Source organism: Calypte anna, chromosome 1, assembly GCF_003957555.1.
Source record: "Calypte anna isolate BGI_N300 chromosome 1, bCalAnn1_v1.p, whole genome shotgun sequence".
Taxonomy (NCBI): Eukaryota; Metazoa; Chordata; class Aves; order Apodiformes; family Trochilidae; genus Calypte; species Calypte anna.
The window spans coordinates 32108061-32125247 of record NC_044244.1 but is presented as its reverse complement, the minus strand read 5'-3'; the positions used below and the strand labels follow the sequence as shown (position 1 = coordinate 32125247).

Sequence of the window (17187 nt, the reverse complement as noted above, 5' to 3'; positions counted from 1 at the left end):
AAAAGATAATATATTCTGAAAGTGTATGTTTACATATATACTTATAGATGCTATATATATATGTGACTTATAACCAGTAGTCTGCCATTTGGTGTATCTTTTCCTGCCTTCTGCCTCTACCATTCAGTGAATGGAGAGCTGATCACTGGGCAGTTAATGCCATTGATTGACAGATATTTATTGTGATTCTATCCTGAATATTTTGAACCATCCTCCTAAAAGAAGTCGGGGCTTCTGAATGGTAATGGAAAGAAAAAGAATATTTTTCATACCTGAATCAAAATACCAGATCCAAACACCATTAAAGTCTTCAGGCTGATAATGTGCAATCTTCTCAGAAGATGCTTCAACAGGAGAGATTGTCTTATACTTTGGAATGTTACTTTAAAAAACACCCACCCTAAACACACCACAAATGTAACACACTCATTTTTATTGAGTAGTTGGCACATTATTTCAAAAAACCTTTTGATTAATAATTCTATTTAATAAAATAAATTAGAGTTCTTCAGTAGTCATTTCTCCTGTTTCTGCCCTCACAGCTTACAGTAAGTGTTTACTCTTTTAAAAACTGACAGTTTAAATCTAGCACAAACCCAAGTGGCACTAACAAGCAAATTGTTTCCATTTCTGAAACCTATTGTAGTAATTGCTACTGACTCCAGAGACATTCCCAGGCAAGAGGATTAATGGTAATTCGGTAACTTCTAAGTAGTCTTTGTTTACAACAGCTAGCAGATATTTTTGCCTTTAGGGCTGAGGAGAGGTTTATGGACTAAAGTAACAGTTTCTCAGTTTCAATTTTTTAAAAAAGGCTGCTTTAGTATTGACCAAATAGCCCTGTGTTTCTCAAATGCTATTTCTTAATAATTGATATTAAAATTTGTATTTTTCAATGCTGAACTTGTATGAGGCTCCTAAACATATACATGACAAAACCCTTGTCAAAATTCCCAGGACAATTAACGAAGTTTGATAGTAGAAAATCATCAGGGACAGCTTTATTTCTCAGGAGGACTGTGCTTGATCATGTTCCAGTTGCTGATGACAACAACTTGTTACTTTATTTTTCACTGCCTAGACTGGAGGATTAAGGCATCTTATTTGGTGACCAAGATCAAATTGTAAAAAGCTATGTAGAGCAAAGCACAGTCTCTACATTAAATAGTTTATAAAACAGTGCAGGTACCAGTAAGCAGTTAGCTGATGCTTTTACTTCCCTTTCCTGTTTTGTTTTAAAGATTCGAGTGTCTTCAACAGACTGAATTTCTTAAGAGCCCTAGTTTAGGCTCATGTTAAAATTAAATTGGTTGAATAGACAAAGGATATTAACATAAGGAGTAAATCTGTTTGTAAATGTTCAAAAATTCAATGTAAATTTAAAATCTGGATTTTAATTTTTAGGTAAATAATTTTCAAAGCAAGACAAGCCAGAAGAATTTCCTGTTACAGTTACACAATATATTATAGTCTCCTATGGTTTGGGAAATTTGATCCTGGGTCATTTTTCCCTTCCATAACAAATTTTCATTGTCACAGCAGATGAAATTCTCTCAGCAGTCAGTTACCCACCCTTGATGCAGTCTGGAGTGATTACTTAAAGCCATGTACAAATACATCTGCCAAACCTTCTTTGTGAGGGCTAAGACCCTGAGCAATTTTTCCCTATACCAATGAGCTAATACAGCAAATGAATAATATTTCTGTAAGTAATGTAAATTAATATGAAGTAAAACAAAAATGAGAACAGTAATGTAAAACCTGGTATAGAATATAATCTGTTAGTTTTATCAAAAATGTTAACAGCATGAATTTTGACACTGATTTATAAGAACCAAGACATGTATTGGCAGTCTACAGTGCAAGAATTATTATTAAAAACAGTGCATAGAGAAATCTAAGTAAATAATTAAAAGACAAGTGTTGGTGGCTCACAAATGGGTGAATTGGTTTCAATAGATTGAATTAATTGTTAAACGTAATTTTCTCATTTCTCATAATGCATATAAAGTAGAGACTATTTTCCTGCCTGTTGTGTTTACTTGTGTTCTATACTTAAATAAATAAACCCCATGAATTTTCAGTCCAGTAAATATTCTGCAAGAATATTTGGGGCATCCCAGTGTTTTCTGCTGGCAGTACTGATTATTTCTTGAAATTGGAGCAAGTATAGCAGGGCTGCCTACCTCCTGCAGACCTTTATGTAATCAAGTACTTGAAAAATAATCCTTTCAAGGAAAGTGCATAAAAATTGGCATCACATCTTCATGTTTGAACCCCAGTATTTCTTCATTTTTTTTCCTTGTCAGATTTTGATTTAGTATATCAAGGGCATAGAGTCTGGAATGCAAATTGAAGAAGTTATTAATGCCAAGAAAACTATCAACACATTTCTTAATGAAGTTTGTTCCTCATGTTCACTTAGACTCAGAGGTAAATGAAGGTAATCTTTGAGCTTTTCAATCACTCAGTATCTAGCATTGTGAGAATAATTCAGAAAGACTTGTATCTTTCTTATTAAATATTTTAACTCTAAAGAGTACCTTGATTAAAAACTTTTTTTTTTTTTTTTAACTGAAGTGAGAGAGTTTTAATGTAGAATTCCTGGAACAGATCACAGAAAAATTTATGCTACCATAAACTTACTGGAAACAAGTGTATTGTTTTAGTCCCTTTGTTTCCTCAGCAACACATTCTCATTCTCCCTTCTTGTTCTTGAATAAGATATCTGAATGGTAGCTTCTTACTCACAGTAACTCCAGTTACTTCCAGGCAACCCGTGTAATTCCTGTGAGAGAATATCACAGAATAACTTAGTGTTCTACTTGAATACATGTACTTCAGTACCACAGAGAATTATTCAATTGCCCCTCCTGTTCCATGGAAATCCTGAAATGAACTTGTAGAACAGCAGAGGAGTGAACCTACATGGGATAGAGGAATCATGTGAACTGCTTGATACTGCCTGACCCTGAAGGAAACAAATTCCCTGAGGAATTTGCCCTCCGGACAATGTCCTGGTACCAGGTGCCTCCAGTGGGAAATGGGTAGATAAGGTTTTATGTTAGTAAAAGGAGTACTTTGAGGTGCAAATTGTAGATCAATCAATAGATATCGGGATACTATATAAATGTAGTGAAACACACAATAAACTGATTCTGACTGTGAACAGCAATCGGTGTCTCTGCCCTCATGTGCTCTGTCATGGACTGGATATGTTGCAGTCAAAATTATTCTTTGTAGAAACAGCAGTCTTAAAATTTAGCACAGTAGGGTCAGCAATACCTCATTTTCAGAAAAGGTTAGATATAATGTCATAAAAATGTTGCTGATATGGTTAATGATGGAAAGAAAAACTCTGGCTGACTGGAAACTGTATTGTAGAGATAAAATTGTTCTACTTTGATATCTATTGCTGCTGATGACTATATGATCATAGAATCAGAATGGCTAGAGTTGGAAGGGACCTTAAAGATCATCCAGTTCCAACCTCTCTGCATGGGCACGGACACCTCCCACCAGACCAAGTTGTTCACAGCCCCATCCCACCTGGCCTTGAACACTTCCAGGGATGGGACAGCTGAAACTTCCTTGGGCAACCTGTGCCACTGTCTCACTACCCTCAAAGAATTTCATAGTAATGTCTGACCCAAATCTCCCCTCTTCAAGTTTTAAACCATCTCCTCTTGTTCTCTCACTACGCACCTATGTAAAAAGCCCTACCGCAGCTTTCTTGTAGGCCCCCTTCAGATACTGGAAGGTTGCTATAAGGTCACCTCAGAGCCTCCTTCAGGTGAACAACCCAAACTTCTTTAGCCTCTCTTCATAGGGGAGGTGCTCCAGCCCTCTGATTGTTTTAGTGGTTCTCTTTTGAACATATTCCAGGAACTCTATGTCCTTCTTATGCTGGGGACTCCAGAGATGGACACAGTACTCCAGATGGGGTCTCACAAAAGCAGAGGGGGAGAATCACCTCCCCTGACTGGCTGTCTAAATTTCTTCTGGTTCTCCAAGATGCAAAGACACACCCTGTGGCTTGTGCTGAGCCTCTGGTCCACCACCACTCCCAAGTATTTCTCCTCAAGGCTGTCCTCAATCCCTTCTCCTCCCAACCTCTATTCCTGCATGGGATTGCCTCTACCTAGGTGCGGAACCTTGCATTGGTCTTGTTGAACTTCATGTAGTTTCTATTTCTCTCTCATCTAGTTCTCAAACCTGTCAGTGTCCCCCTGGATGGCATCTCTTCCTTCCAGTGTTGACTTCACCACAGTTTGGTGTTGTCAGCAAACTTGCCGAGGTTCCACTGTCCCTGTCACTGACAAAGATGTTAAAAAGCACTGGTCTGAGTACCGACCCTTGAGGAAAACCATTCGTTATGTGAAGATATGTTTTCTATTTATTTCCTATCATTCTCCATTTTTTTTTTGCACACGTTTTGGAACTAGGCAGTCACAGAGTGGAAAAATTAAGATCATCAATTTTTAAGATCAACAATTTTTAATTCTGCAGGTTTGTCAACTGCATTGAACTTACATTTTTTTGCATGTTGTGTAATTATAAATTTGTTCTATCAGTGGGTTTCATGCAGTATTTGACAGTAATAAAAACCCATCTATATACTTGTTTTGCTAAGGTGCAATTCCAGAATTGGAAGGAAAATATGCTGTCATAGAGACTGCTTTCAGCCTGGAAATTTCTACTGGTTTTAATTATTCTTTCTTTTTCTCCTTATTTTTTTTTTCATTTGTCCCACACTGATTATTTCAGTCACCTTACTGCTATAAAGTAATCTTCTGGACTGGCTTTTTATATTGATGCACTCTCATGAAACTAGGGAGGAGAATTAGGAAGTCAATAAGACAATTTAGATTAGAATCAGCTCCAGACTAGTTGCATAAATGTGTTTACATGTGCAGTAGATGTATGAACCTTCAGTCTCAAAGCCAATGCAAAACTTGTTCATAGAGATCACACACACAACAGTCACCATACCTGCTGGCTATTCATTTGTATCCACCCCATGGGTTTTACTGAGCATTTGCCTAGATGCCCATTGCCTATAATGGCATCTTAAGCAGAAAGCTTACCTACACATAAAGGGTTATCTGTACATATCTTAATCTTGAGCTGAATCACATCCATAGAGATCATATCTCAGAAGCTGTAACCATGTATCACCAGAAAGTTAAAATAAAATCAAGGTTCAGCTGTTTTGATCTCTGTTCCCTGAGATGCAGTTATTCGTTTCTTATTTGCTTCATATTCAGTAATCTAATCATGACAGAATTATATGATGACATTTGTAAGTCAGTCATTCTAATGGTCATAGCTGGGAATTATTAGCTGTGTCTCTTTCAATTCTTGGCATTGAGAATTTGAGCTCTTTCAGTACTCCTTTATGGCAGTGCTTATCCTATTCTTCACTTCTCTGTGCAGTCTTTTCCTCAGAACTCTAAGCAAATTTTCAGTGAATTCTTCCAAACTTAATTCTTGGTTGTTTTGCTTTTTTTCCTATTTTTTTTTTGCTTGTTTTGTTTTAGATTTTTGTTGTTTGGGGGGTTTTTTTTGTTTGGTTTTTTTGCTTTGTTTAGTTTTGTGTTTTTGTTTTGGTTTGGTGTTTTGGTGGATTTTTCATTTGTTTTTGGTTTTATTAGTCTGGAAAATGGTTTGCTTTTTCCTTATTTTTATCATAGGTTTACTATGTCTTCTATATAGATGTTTGAACATGAATACCTTTAATACATGGGCCTGCAACACATAAATAACTTCTAACACAATGCAGGGAGGACTGGAATATGTTCAGAGGAAGGCCACAAAGATGATCAGAGGGCTGGAGCACCTCTGCTCTGAAGACAGGCTGATAGTTGGGGTGAGGAGAGAAGGATGCAGGGAGACTTAATAGCAGCCTTCCAGTTCTTCAAGATGGATTACTTAAAAGGGAATGTAGCAACAGAACAAGAGGGAACATTTTTAAGCTGAAAAAAAAGGTAGATTTAGGTTAAACATTATAAAGGAATTCTTTACTGTGAGGGTGATGAGACTCTGGTACAGGTTGCCCAGGGAAGCTGTGGCTGCCCCCTCCCTGGAAGTGTTCAAGGCCTGGTTGGATGGGGCTGTGAGCAACCTGGTCTGGTGGGAGGTGTCTCTGCCCATGCAGGGGAGTTGGAACAGGATGATCTTTAAAGTCTCTTCCAACCAAGACCATTCCATGATTCTATGACTAGTCTTTAACACTATGTTGTGTTTCTACTTTGTTTCTTTGTTCTCTCTCAGGACACGCTCCTAAAGTATGAACTATTATTTCAAATTTTACCTATGTCAGAATCATCCACATTCCTGAGCAGTATTGTGAATTTCCTGCTTTTCATCTCCATTCTGCTTAATTTCACTTTTTTTTTTTTACATTTTTGTTCAGGACGATTACCATGTGTTAACCTTGGTGGTTTTTTTCCAGTGCATGGTGTATGAGAAGTTATTTAAGACAGGGTCTTAACAAAAAAAAAAAAAAAATCAAACCCCAAATTAAAAAAAAAAAGTGTAAAACTACCAGTTTAAATCTTTAAGTTGTTCATTTGGAGTTGCATACTGTGGGTGGCAACTGGAGGCTGGGTTGCTGCTGCCCAAAAAAAGATGTGACTTTTACAAATGAGAACACTGCTATGTGACAACATATTGAAAGATTCAAATGAAGATTGAGTACCTCTATTTCTGTCATGGAACACCTGTATGATAGCAGTAGCAGTCAAGCCAGCTTGCTGGGATGACCTTATTCAGTTTATCTTGGAGTGAAACTGCAACTCCTTGCCCCTCACTAGGCTTCTGTGTTGGTAAAAGTAACATGCATTAAAAAGCTGATAGTGAAAAATTCTTACATTTGTTTTTTAAGTAGAGAAGACTAATCTGCTGGAGGAGACTGGAGTAATGACAGAGCTGTTGTCTTTCAGAACCTGCAGTATCTTACAGACAAAAATGAGGGAGTATCCAGATCTGGGTTTGTTAAGCATCCTGAAAGGGGTAATGCACCCCTGAAGCAAATGCTGCTTTCCTCTCCCTTCCCTTTTCCCCACACATACTGATTTACTGGGAAGTTTTCCGTCAGTGCTAACAAGGGCTTAGTAGGAATTCTTTCAAGAGAGTTATGTCTCAAACTGTTTATTCTCTCTTGTATATTGGGAAGGTCAGAATACCTCTGGAGATTAATAGTGGCCTTTTATTTTTGTCTCTTCTTTGTATCTCTACCTAATGAAGTTACTGCAGTCTCTGACACATGACCATATTTTCTAACTTTCAGCAATTTTTCTCCAAGATACTTTGCCCTCACTTCTGCTTGCAACAAGGTATGGAAATTTCTTGACATTTAGCTCCTCTAGATTGAGAGCTATATTATTAAAGGCTATACAACCATACACAAAAAGACACTGGGGGATCAGAGCAACTGTGACAGGAGGAGGGACCCCAAAAATCACTACTGTTGGAGTACCTTGACCTGGCACTCCCAGCATCCAGGCAGGTCAGCCAGAGAAACTGCCTCTACTGAATGACTTGCAGACTAAAAGGGGTGGCTACAATATAGGGTGCATGGGGTCCAGGGAGAGCAAAATTTTGGGATTGTGTGCAATTCATTATGAGATGTTTTAAATAGAATTTTGGGACTGTGTGACACTCATCATGAGTTGTTTAGTGCATGGGAAAAAGGCAAGTAAAGTAAGGGGTTCAGCTGTATTGGGAAGAATAAGTGTGTGAAAATAGAAAAGGTAAAAGAGACCAGTTGTGTACTAAAAAGGGGCTGGTCAGTGGATTTGTCTGGCTGAGCCCTATGTTTGATTGCTGCAAGATATCCTAAAGTCTTACTAAATCCCAGCTATCTCTTTCATGGCTATATGTGGATGGTATGGAAATTCAACATGGACTGGTTGGTGATGGACGAAGAAAACTGATTACCAGCAACTGGAATAGAACCACAGCCCTCAGAGGCTTGAGTCCCTGAGGTTTCATTTTTGTGTGAGTGCTTTTTTTGTTTGAATGGATGCCATAATGACCCAATTTTCTGTCTGTGTTGGTCCGTGTACCCTGCCATGTTGTTTAAGTGTGGGTGTGCATATGGATGCATGTGTACATGTTAGGCTTAGTCTTGACACTGCCTGGACCTGGAGACACTGCATTGTGGCAGCCTCACATCTACATGTATTTTCTGGGTCCTGTTGACCTCTGGACTGGACAGTCTCTAATACACAGAAATAAAAAAATTAGTTAATGTCAGCCAAGTATCATCTGCTTGTAATCAACACTCCTGGAAAACGAAAACAAACAAATCACAATTGCAACTGAATATAGTTTAAGCTGATTCATTTCACTCACATTAAGTTTTTTAGCCTATACTATTTTTTTAAGGTGGTCTTTGCAGTTACATGGAATAAAGGATGATTTACTCTCATTGGCATAATTCTGGTGATGAAGCCAAATAGGAGTAATCCAGTGATCTGCAGCAAAGATGGAAAGAAGCAGATACACAGAAAAGATTTTAATATTTTTAATATTTTTTTTTAATAAGTGCAATTCACCTCTTGCAAGTGCATAGTAGACATAAATCCCTTGAATATCTAGAGTTTTATTGTTGAATTTTAGAAAATGTAAATAAACCCTGAAACACTCCTACTTAGCTTTTTCTTTTCCTTCCTGTGTTGAGCTCATAGGGTCTGGGGGTCATGTAAGCTGTATGTTTTTAAGCTGCACACAATTACCCTCAACCCTGTAAAGCATTGCACAGCAGGAGAGTATTTATGACCTGTCACGATGAAAGCCACTGTCTTATGCAGCCCAACAGGAGTCCAAGTGTAATGCAGTGGGTATGAAGAATATGAAGGTACAATGTAGGGATAACATATTTAAACATTGCATTACTATGCCTTTGAACATAACTTTTTCCAGTCCGTATTTTCCACTCAGAAGTTAAGCTGCATGTGTCCTCAGCAGGTTGCTGAAGTAGAAATTCTATTTATCTGCTACCTATTATTTTCTTAGCAACATTACCATCCTACATCCCATTATTTGAAGGAATTATTAACCTTAACTCCCGAGATCCGAGGGCACTTCACAAAATCTTGCACAGTTAGTTCTCATGGTGCCTGATAATTTATTTTAAATTTTTGTATGTTTGTTTTAAGAGTAACCTATCATATAGTTTTACACTACCTTCAAAATAAGTCTTCATGCAACAGAAGTTTTAAGGTTACATATATGCATATATAATATGAAATGGATATATATTCCCCCAATGCAAAATTAAGGAAACCATAAAAATGAGGTAGCATCTCAGAATGAGATTGCTCAGTTGCATAGTCCCATCACAATGTGGCAAACAAATGTTGGTATGATAAACACAGAATTTTAGAGTAATTTAATGACTTTATGAAAACACTTTTCCAAAAACAATACTGCTTTTATTCATCCACTAAGAAATTTGAAGGGGATGGAAAATAAAAATTATAAAAATAAAGTGGAATATACTAAAGTGTGGTGTCAGTTAGCTCCTCATTTTGATAGTTTTATTCTGATGTCTTTCTGTTTAGAAGCTTGCAAATTTTCAGAAGTGTTTTCTTACTTCTACTTTTGGGTCTACTTCTTGGTGCTTCATATCCCAGGCACTTATGAATATTCATTCTTTGAAAATCTGTCATTTAAAAATTTTAAGCCACAAATTATGATGTACTTTTAAAGTGTCAGAATTCTGACAACACTGGAACTTGTTGTTATGAGCGCTTTATGCACTTGTCTGAAATCCATCGTGCCCAGGATTAATATCATGACTTTAGCATCAGAATGTATCACATACTGATAGTTTGTTCAAGCTGTCAATGGTCTACAGCCAATCAAGTAAATATCCTACAATGCTAAACACTCTTGTTAATTTGTGAAAAGACAGAATATCTGTTAATGATTTTGCCTCAGTAGACTAACAACTTTGGATCAATGTCAGCTGTCACTTGATTAATTATGTACATAAGGCAGCTGATCACAGAACTTTTCCTCCTTTCCCCTTAGTATTTGTATTTGTTCACAATTAGTCACAGTCACTCAACGGCTGCCTATGACAGAGTCAGCAAAAATACCTTAGCAAGGTGTTAAATACTGGGCAAAATAAATCGATTTTGTTTAGTCTAGTGTGTAGAGGAAAAATGGCAGAGACGTTGATATTTTTAAAATTAATCCCTTATCACTTTCTTAACTTGGGAGAGGTACTCTTCTTTAAAATGCAATTACATTACTTTTTCAAAAAACTTTATGACCTTGATCCTATCATCTTTTCACTACATGGTTAATAACTTTTTCTGATCTTTTTCTTAATTATATCCCTCTTAATTTACCAATGCAGGACTCATTGATGCTTTTTTCCCCCACCATGCATATTATGCTTAATAAATGCATTACATTGGTAATGTTGAAAAAAAAAAAAGTAGAAAAAGCAGACTACGACTCTTCATCTACTTATAACAAAGAAGAAACACATCTGAGAGAACAAGATAGGAAGATATATTTCTTCAGTCTTGAAGAAAGGTGATGGAGAGCAGTTCATATTTCCCATTTATTCTCTCTCACTCTGCAAGACAGAACATCCTAATTGTGTTGGAAGTAAAATTAAAAGGCAGATAAAGAACTAAAAGATAATTTTACACTTAATATTCAGTCATACAACAGAAATCACTGTTAGGGGATTATGGAATATCAAGATAGATATTTTTATGAATAAGATTATCTGTGGTGGTTACACGAGCTTTGATTAAAAAATACACGAAGAACATGAACATCATGGCTTATGTCCAGGGTTGAACAACCACTGCAGAGACTTCAAGACCATAGGGTTTTAAAACTTTTGTCTCTGTGAGAGTTTTGTGCTCATTTTGACTGCCTGGCTTAGCTAGGATCTCCATTGCTCTGATGTGTTATGTCAAGTTTTACACAAGTTTTACTCTGCCACAACACAGGATAAGCAGTGGTTTTGGCACATCAGGTACATACAAGTTTCAGTGTATATTCAGGCAGTCAAAAGAATTTCCTTTCTTTCCAAACTTTCCCTTTTATATTTTTTAAAGCAAAAGGCTTTTAAATCCTTCAGGTCTGTTCTGTGCTCACAAACGCCTCTTTAGAGCATCGTGGAAAAAGTATGTATTTCTATAATATATTTGCTTTTGAAAATTACAGTGTTGCTACAAACATAATAAATGCTTTGAAAGGTTTTTCTAACTCTGTTATTCTTTCTTCCTGGCTGAACAGGAGCAGATAACACTGGTATAAGAACTAAAGGTCTCAAATCAAATTTTTGTAGCATCGACTTGTACATGCTTTTTAAATTTTTATTTCCTGCAATGGGTGCCGAAGCTTTAAATATTAATGTGTTTTCAATATTGCATAGGAAAAGACATAAGGCTGAGTCCCTCTTATATCTTAATATAATTCTTACAAAGAAACAGTTATGTATTACCAAGACTTGATTTAGCTAGTGGCATGTCAATGAAAAATAACAAATTTGAAGATAATGCCATGAAGAATGTTGAGTTACTCTTTCATTATTCACTGCAGTCTTATAACTTCAGTGGCATGCAAAGCATGAAATGCATTGTCAAAAATATATAGTTCAGAATACAGTGCCATTAAATATTTTATCCAATTGGCAATGGTCCTGCTCAAAGACAATGTTAAACAGCCCTGCTCTTAAAAAAAATATATTACACTGTGTTTTCCAGTTCTGTTTCTACAGATAAATTTTCTGTCAGCAATTTCTTTTTAAGTAAAGAAAGTTTCTCTCTTTCTCTCTTTTTTTCTATTGTTAGTATACTGAAGAAAATCTTTACCTCTGTCTCTAATACATATGAGGATTCTTCACTCTGACTACTGGTATGCTAATTTGATTTCTAGTTAGCAATTTTTTTCATATAAGGGAAAGTTATAATATTGATGTGAACCTTTTCAAAATTTCAAATGTTTCTCGAGCAAATTCTTTCACCAATCCTGTAAGAATGCCTCGTTAGCACCTATTGAGGCCTAAAACTGGTCAGACCACCTCCCCGGCGCCTACCGAAAACAATAGGGAAATTAACAAATAGATAAGGAAAAGTCTGTTCCGGGAAACCCGTGAATTTCTTCAATTTATGCAAACGAAGACCCCCTCCTTCCTCTCCCCGTTTTATTTTAAAAACCCAACAAAAGAACCAAGCAGAGCGCAAGCATTCGGCGAGCCAGCAAGCGACGGACAAGCCACCAGAGCAGCTAACTCCAGAAGCAGCCAGGAGCCAACGAGCAACCAGCCCTGAAGGCAAAGCCGAGAACAGCTCCGCCGCGGCCCGGACTCGGTAACCCGATCTCCTCTCTTTACTTGTTCTCTTGTTCCCTGAAAATAAATCCCTATAACTTGTTAAAATCACTAAGTATTATTATTTTCTTTTGTAATTCTGCGCGTCTCTGAAGCAGTGGCTGGTTTTCCTCAAACAAAATATTAAAATAATAGGTCGGATCGCGACAAATATTTTCTTAGATTTCTTAGATTTTCTTAGACAGTAAGGAAATTCTGAGTTACAAAATGTGATAGCTTGACCAGGCACAGGAGAGATTACATACCATAATTAGTAGTTAAGGATCTCCTTATTTCCTCAACCCTTATTAAATCAGACCTACTTTACTCTAAGCCAGTTTTATTCTTACTATCTACCTTCTCTGCCTGTTTTGCCTATGGCAGTTAGGACATTTAATGAAGTTCTTGGCTGCCTTTAACTAACAGCCCAGCATTTTTTCTGCATGATGTCTCCTATCTTGTTCTATGCCACTGACACTTAGGTGCATTATTGTCACCAGTACACTTTAGAAGGCTGTCCAAAAGTTTTTAAAGTCTGAATTTCATCTAATACAGAGGACAAGAGAATACTCACTGTTCTCTCAAGCAAATATCCAGATGGCTCTAAATTTGTAGTTGAGATCTTTTGTAGGTTGTTTGCAAAAGGGATTTTTAAGAAGAGACTTAAAGGATAGTACTGACATGCCTATGTACATTTAAGGAGAACTTTTCCCTAGTATGAGGGGTAATGTGGGAGAAGGGATTTTGTCTGAAAATCTGGCAAGCCAGTCCTGAAGGAGACAATATAGAATGTTCAATCTTTACTCCTCTGCCCAGCCATGCTTACATTATTATGAGCGTGATTTTACATTATTTTTTAAGGCCATGTAAGGTGAACATATGCTCTTTCAACCTGTGTATGGAAAAGGGTCCCTACCTCGCTTGTGTAGCCAGTTATTGACTGTGAGCAGGGAAAAATGTAGGAATTTTGTTCAATCTGATAGCCAGTCACATATAAAATGTATGTATGTAGTATACCCTGGACAGAAAAAAGAGTTTTCTGGTTGAGCTCTAACCTGTTTCAAGGATCCAGACACATTGCTGCAGTTGTTCATGTAATAAAACTGGAACTTGGTGGAATGTGGAGTGAGAGGTCTTTTCTAGCTAGATGCTATCTTTTATAGCTTTGAAAATAAAGGGATAACAGGGACAAGTTCAATGGGTAATGGGCACAAGTTGCTACTGGGGAGATTCCAACTGAACACAAGAAGAAAAATTTTCACTATGAAGACAGATTATGGAATAGTCTCCCAGGGGAAGTGGTGGATTCCCCCCACTTTAGAAAATTTTAAGTCTCAGCTCAACAGGGTGCTGAGACATTTCACATAAACAATATTATTAGAAAGATCCTTGATGTCCCTCCCAACCTGATATTCTGTGATTTTGTGATCTAAAAATCATGATTTTTTTCCACTATTCTGATTCACTGAGCTTTTGCTTCTCTACAAAAGCTGTGCTCTAACTTTCAATGAGTTAGATATAGTCCACATTACAGGTGATGAGGAAGTTGATTGTATTTTTTTCCCAGGTGGGTTCAGCTGACCAAAATTTTATAAAATTAAGGGTGATTTTGGCAACATCTTGCCTTGGTGGCAGATACACTTTGTTTTAGGGAATGATTCTCCAGATGCTATACTGTTTTATTTGCACTGCTCTACTAATAAACTATGGATTGCTATTTCTGGCCACAGGAGCTCTTTAATAGTACTCAGTAAGTAAAAGACCTTTCTTGAAGGCTTGGGAGAGAACTTAAATTCACAATTATTGTGGTACTTTTTCCTTGCACGATTTTCCCTGGTCAGAAATGTGCAGGAGAGATTATAGGAAGCTGACATTTGTATTGTTTATAGAGGAATGAAAACTAGTTTTAAATGAATATCACTCCAGCCTCTGTACATACATCTACTGCCAATGCAGACAGGTGCATGGGGCAAGGATTTCATTTCACTACATCAGAAGCAATGAATGCGTACCTTGTCATTGCAATTTTTCACAGGTTTTCAAGTTTCTCTGTTTTCAATAAAATGAACTAATCTTTTCAACCTATTGCCAGAGGCTGCAAAAGAGAGCAACAAACCTCAGCTGCGACTCACACCTAATGAAAATATAAAATGTAAAAGTTAATAGTCACAGCCATTCAAACGGGTCCTTTACCCATGGGCTTTACATGTTTGTAACAAGCTGAGATGATGACATGATATTGCTTTTACCTTCCTTGTGCCTGTCTTGTTTATAGTCACAGGGGAATTTTCCAGCAAAAAAATATTCTGGAGGAAAGTAATATTTCAGTAGCACTTCTGAACACCTCCAATACACACTGTGCCTTTCCTATCTGGTGAGCTGTTAAAAGACTCTTACATCTTCTGATCAGGGTTTAGACAATGGGCTAAATGACTTACTGTAGCACTTCACAGAGAACACCTAAATACCAGTGTACTTGAGGTGGTTAAAAATGTGGTGAGTGTAATTGTTTATGAGCACATGTTAACAATTTTAACGAACTATTTCAGTTTATTTTTGTGCCTATTCCATATTTGGCTTCTGCAGGACCTCCTGGCCAACCTAGAGATGTATAAAAATAAATGTTAAGGCTTATATACAAATATTCCAATGGGCTTTTTTAAAGTAACTTGAAACACTCTAGGAAAGACAGAACTTTCTAAAGTGTATGCCAGAATACATTGAATTTTTCACCTCGGAAATTATTTTAGATTACAGAAACAGAAGGTACAGACGAATCACAGTCAATGAAGAATAGTACTGAATTAATAGAACTAAGAAAAAAAACCAAAAAAAAACTAGTCAGTTTGCAGGTATAAGATTCTCTTAGTTTTACTCAGAGGAGGCTTAGGCTGATGCCAAGAATACTTTTGAAAAAGTTATCTGTAAGTTTTCATCCATCTTGTATATACAAATATTTAGCAGAGCGCCTACACACTGTAGTATGTACATCTGGTAGCAGCTATGAAAACACTTGTTCACAATGCAGCTTGCCTTATATTTACAATGTTTTATCACCTAGCTAAAAGAAAAAAAATAGAAAAACTAACTAAATGGTTCTTCGGAATGCCTTCATGATATTCATAAATTAAAAAGAAACCCAAACAGAAAACAATTATTTTTACAATAACTTTTTATTGCTAATAAAATTAGAGCAGTGATTAAATATAATACTGTGCTCAGGGGACTTGGGTATATGGGTGTTAGCAGAGAGAAAGTAGTTACCCTTTTACCCTTACACTGTTCAAGTCAATAAAATGAAATTAGAGTTGTAGGAGGATAACAGGATTATTGTAGAGTCATCATTTCCTGCAGCATTTATCCTTTAAATTTGACCTTTGCAGGAGTTCATTATGCCAAAATTGATAGATAATGCTCATAGGAAAAAAGTCATGTGGAATACCTGAGAGCTGCTGAGCTAACTTGTATAAACAACTCAGGACAGTACATGTATATATTTAAACCAGTCTTGTGTGTGTGTGTGTGTATATCTATGCATATAAATGATGCAAGACCTGTCACAGTAACTTTCTTTTAATTAACATTTGTGAATATAAATACAGAGTTATGAATACTAGCACAGTGTTAAAAAACATGGAAGGAAATGACAGAAATATGGCAACCCAATATAAAGACATGTCACCAGATCTTCATAACAATGGAAAAACACCCAATTTCTTTTATTTTGTCTATTTCTGGTCTAATACAGTGGGGTGAAAAACATAAGGAACTAAAGAAGACTGATGCGATACCTTTAGGGGCATGGAAACACTAGAAAAACAACGTTCTCAGTTCGATCAAACCCATCAAGGGAAATGCTTCAAGGTCTTCAGTGAAGGCCAAGCCTGATCTCAAATTCAGAATTTGCTTCTGAAGAATTACAGAATATCCATCATGCAAGTTCTTTCCAGCAATAGTAGTAGACCCATCTTTACTATCCAGTGGTCTGTATTAGTCTCTACATCAAAGCTGGGTTTAAAGCCCAAATTGACTTTTACCATGCCTATCTCAAGACATCTTGACACTCTGCAGAATGTCATACACAGGTGTCTATCATCCAGATTCCAGCTTCTGCAAACAAGAATATCACTGTCCAATGTATTGTAACTGAGCTACCTGCTGTTCACTGTAATGATTAAATGTTTTAATCTCCTGGCTGTTTTGTGAGATCTAACAGTATACTTGGGATACCAACTATTAGAGAGCTCGGTGACCTCTTCAAATGACTTTTCTCTATTGAGAACCTTAATATTTTATTTTTTTACATCTAGTTTCTTGTTATCCCTTATCTTTTATTTCTGAGGTTGAAATGAAAATGTCAAACTGTGCCACAATCTATCAGTTTATATTAAAGAACTGGGAGAAGGTTGTAAACCAAACAGAAATTTCAGATCTTAAAAGAGTTTACAAGTTCAGTGATCAAAATGCTTGTTACTGTCTCCCTGCTATCCTCCCCTTCAAGTTAAGGAAAAGTCCATGATATTTCTGTAAAATGACAGTCCTGGAAATATCCACAAGGCACTGGAGTGTTGGTGAATACCTTGAAATAGAGGCAGCAAACAACCATTGATGTGTCTGAATGATTTGGAAATAATTTGGCTTTGTTCCCTAGTGTCACTATCAAAAAGAAAGCAACCAGTAAACCAAGGTAGCAGTGTCCAAGCTAGAGCTCCCTAAGCAGAGATTAGAGAGAGGAGACACACTGGATGCTCAGCTCCCTGTTGCTAATTGGGATATTCAGCACATACCCATACAATCATAGAATGATTTGGGTTCAAAGAGATGTGTAAAAGTAATTTAGT

The 17187-nt window shown here is 36.8% G+C and overlaps 1 protein-coding gene across 1 annotated transcript in view; it reads left to right on the top strand.

Moving 5' to 3' along the window:
• TAFA2 (TAFA chemokine like family member 2) overlaps positions 1 to 12351 on the top strand; it is a 305923-nt gene extending 293572 nt beyond the window's left edge. The window contains 1 exon segment of the mRNA XM_030468998.1: positions 12205 to 12351. Coding sequence (XP_030324858.1) covers positions 12205 to 12351 — 147 coding nt within the window.
• The last annotated feature ends 4836 nt before the right edge of the window (positions 12352 to 17187 follow it).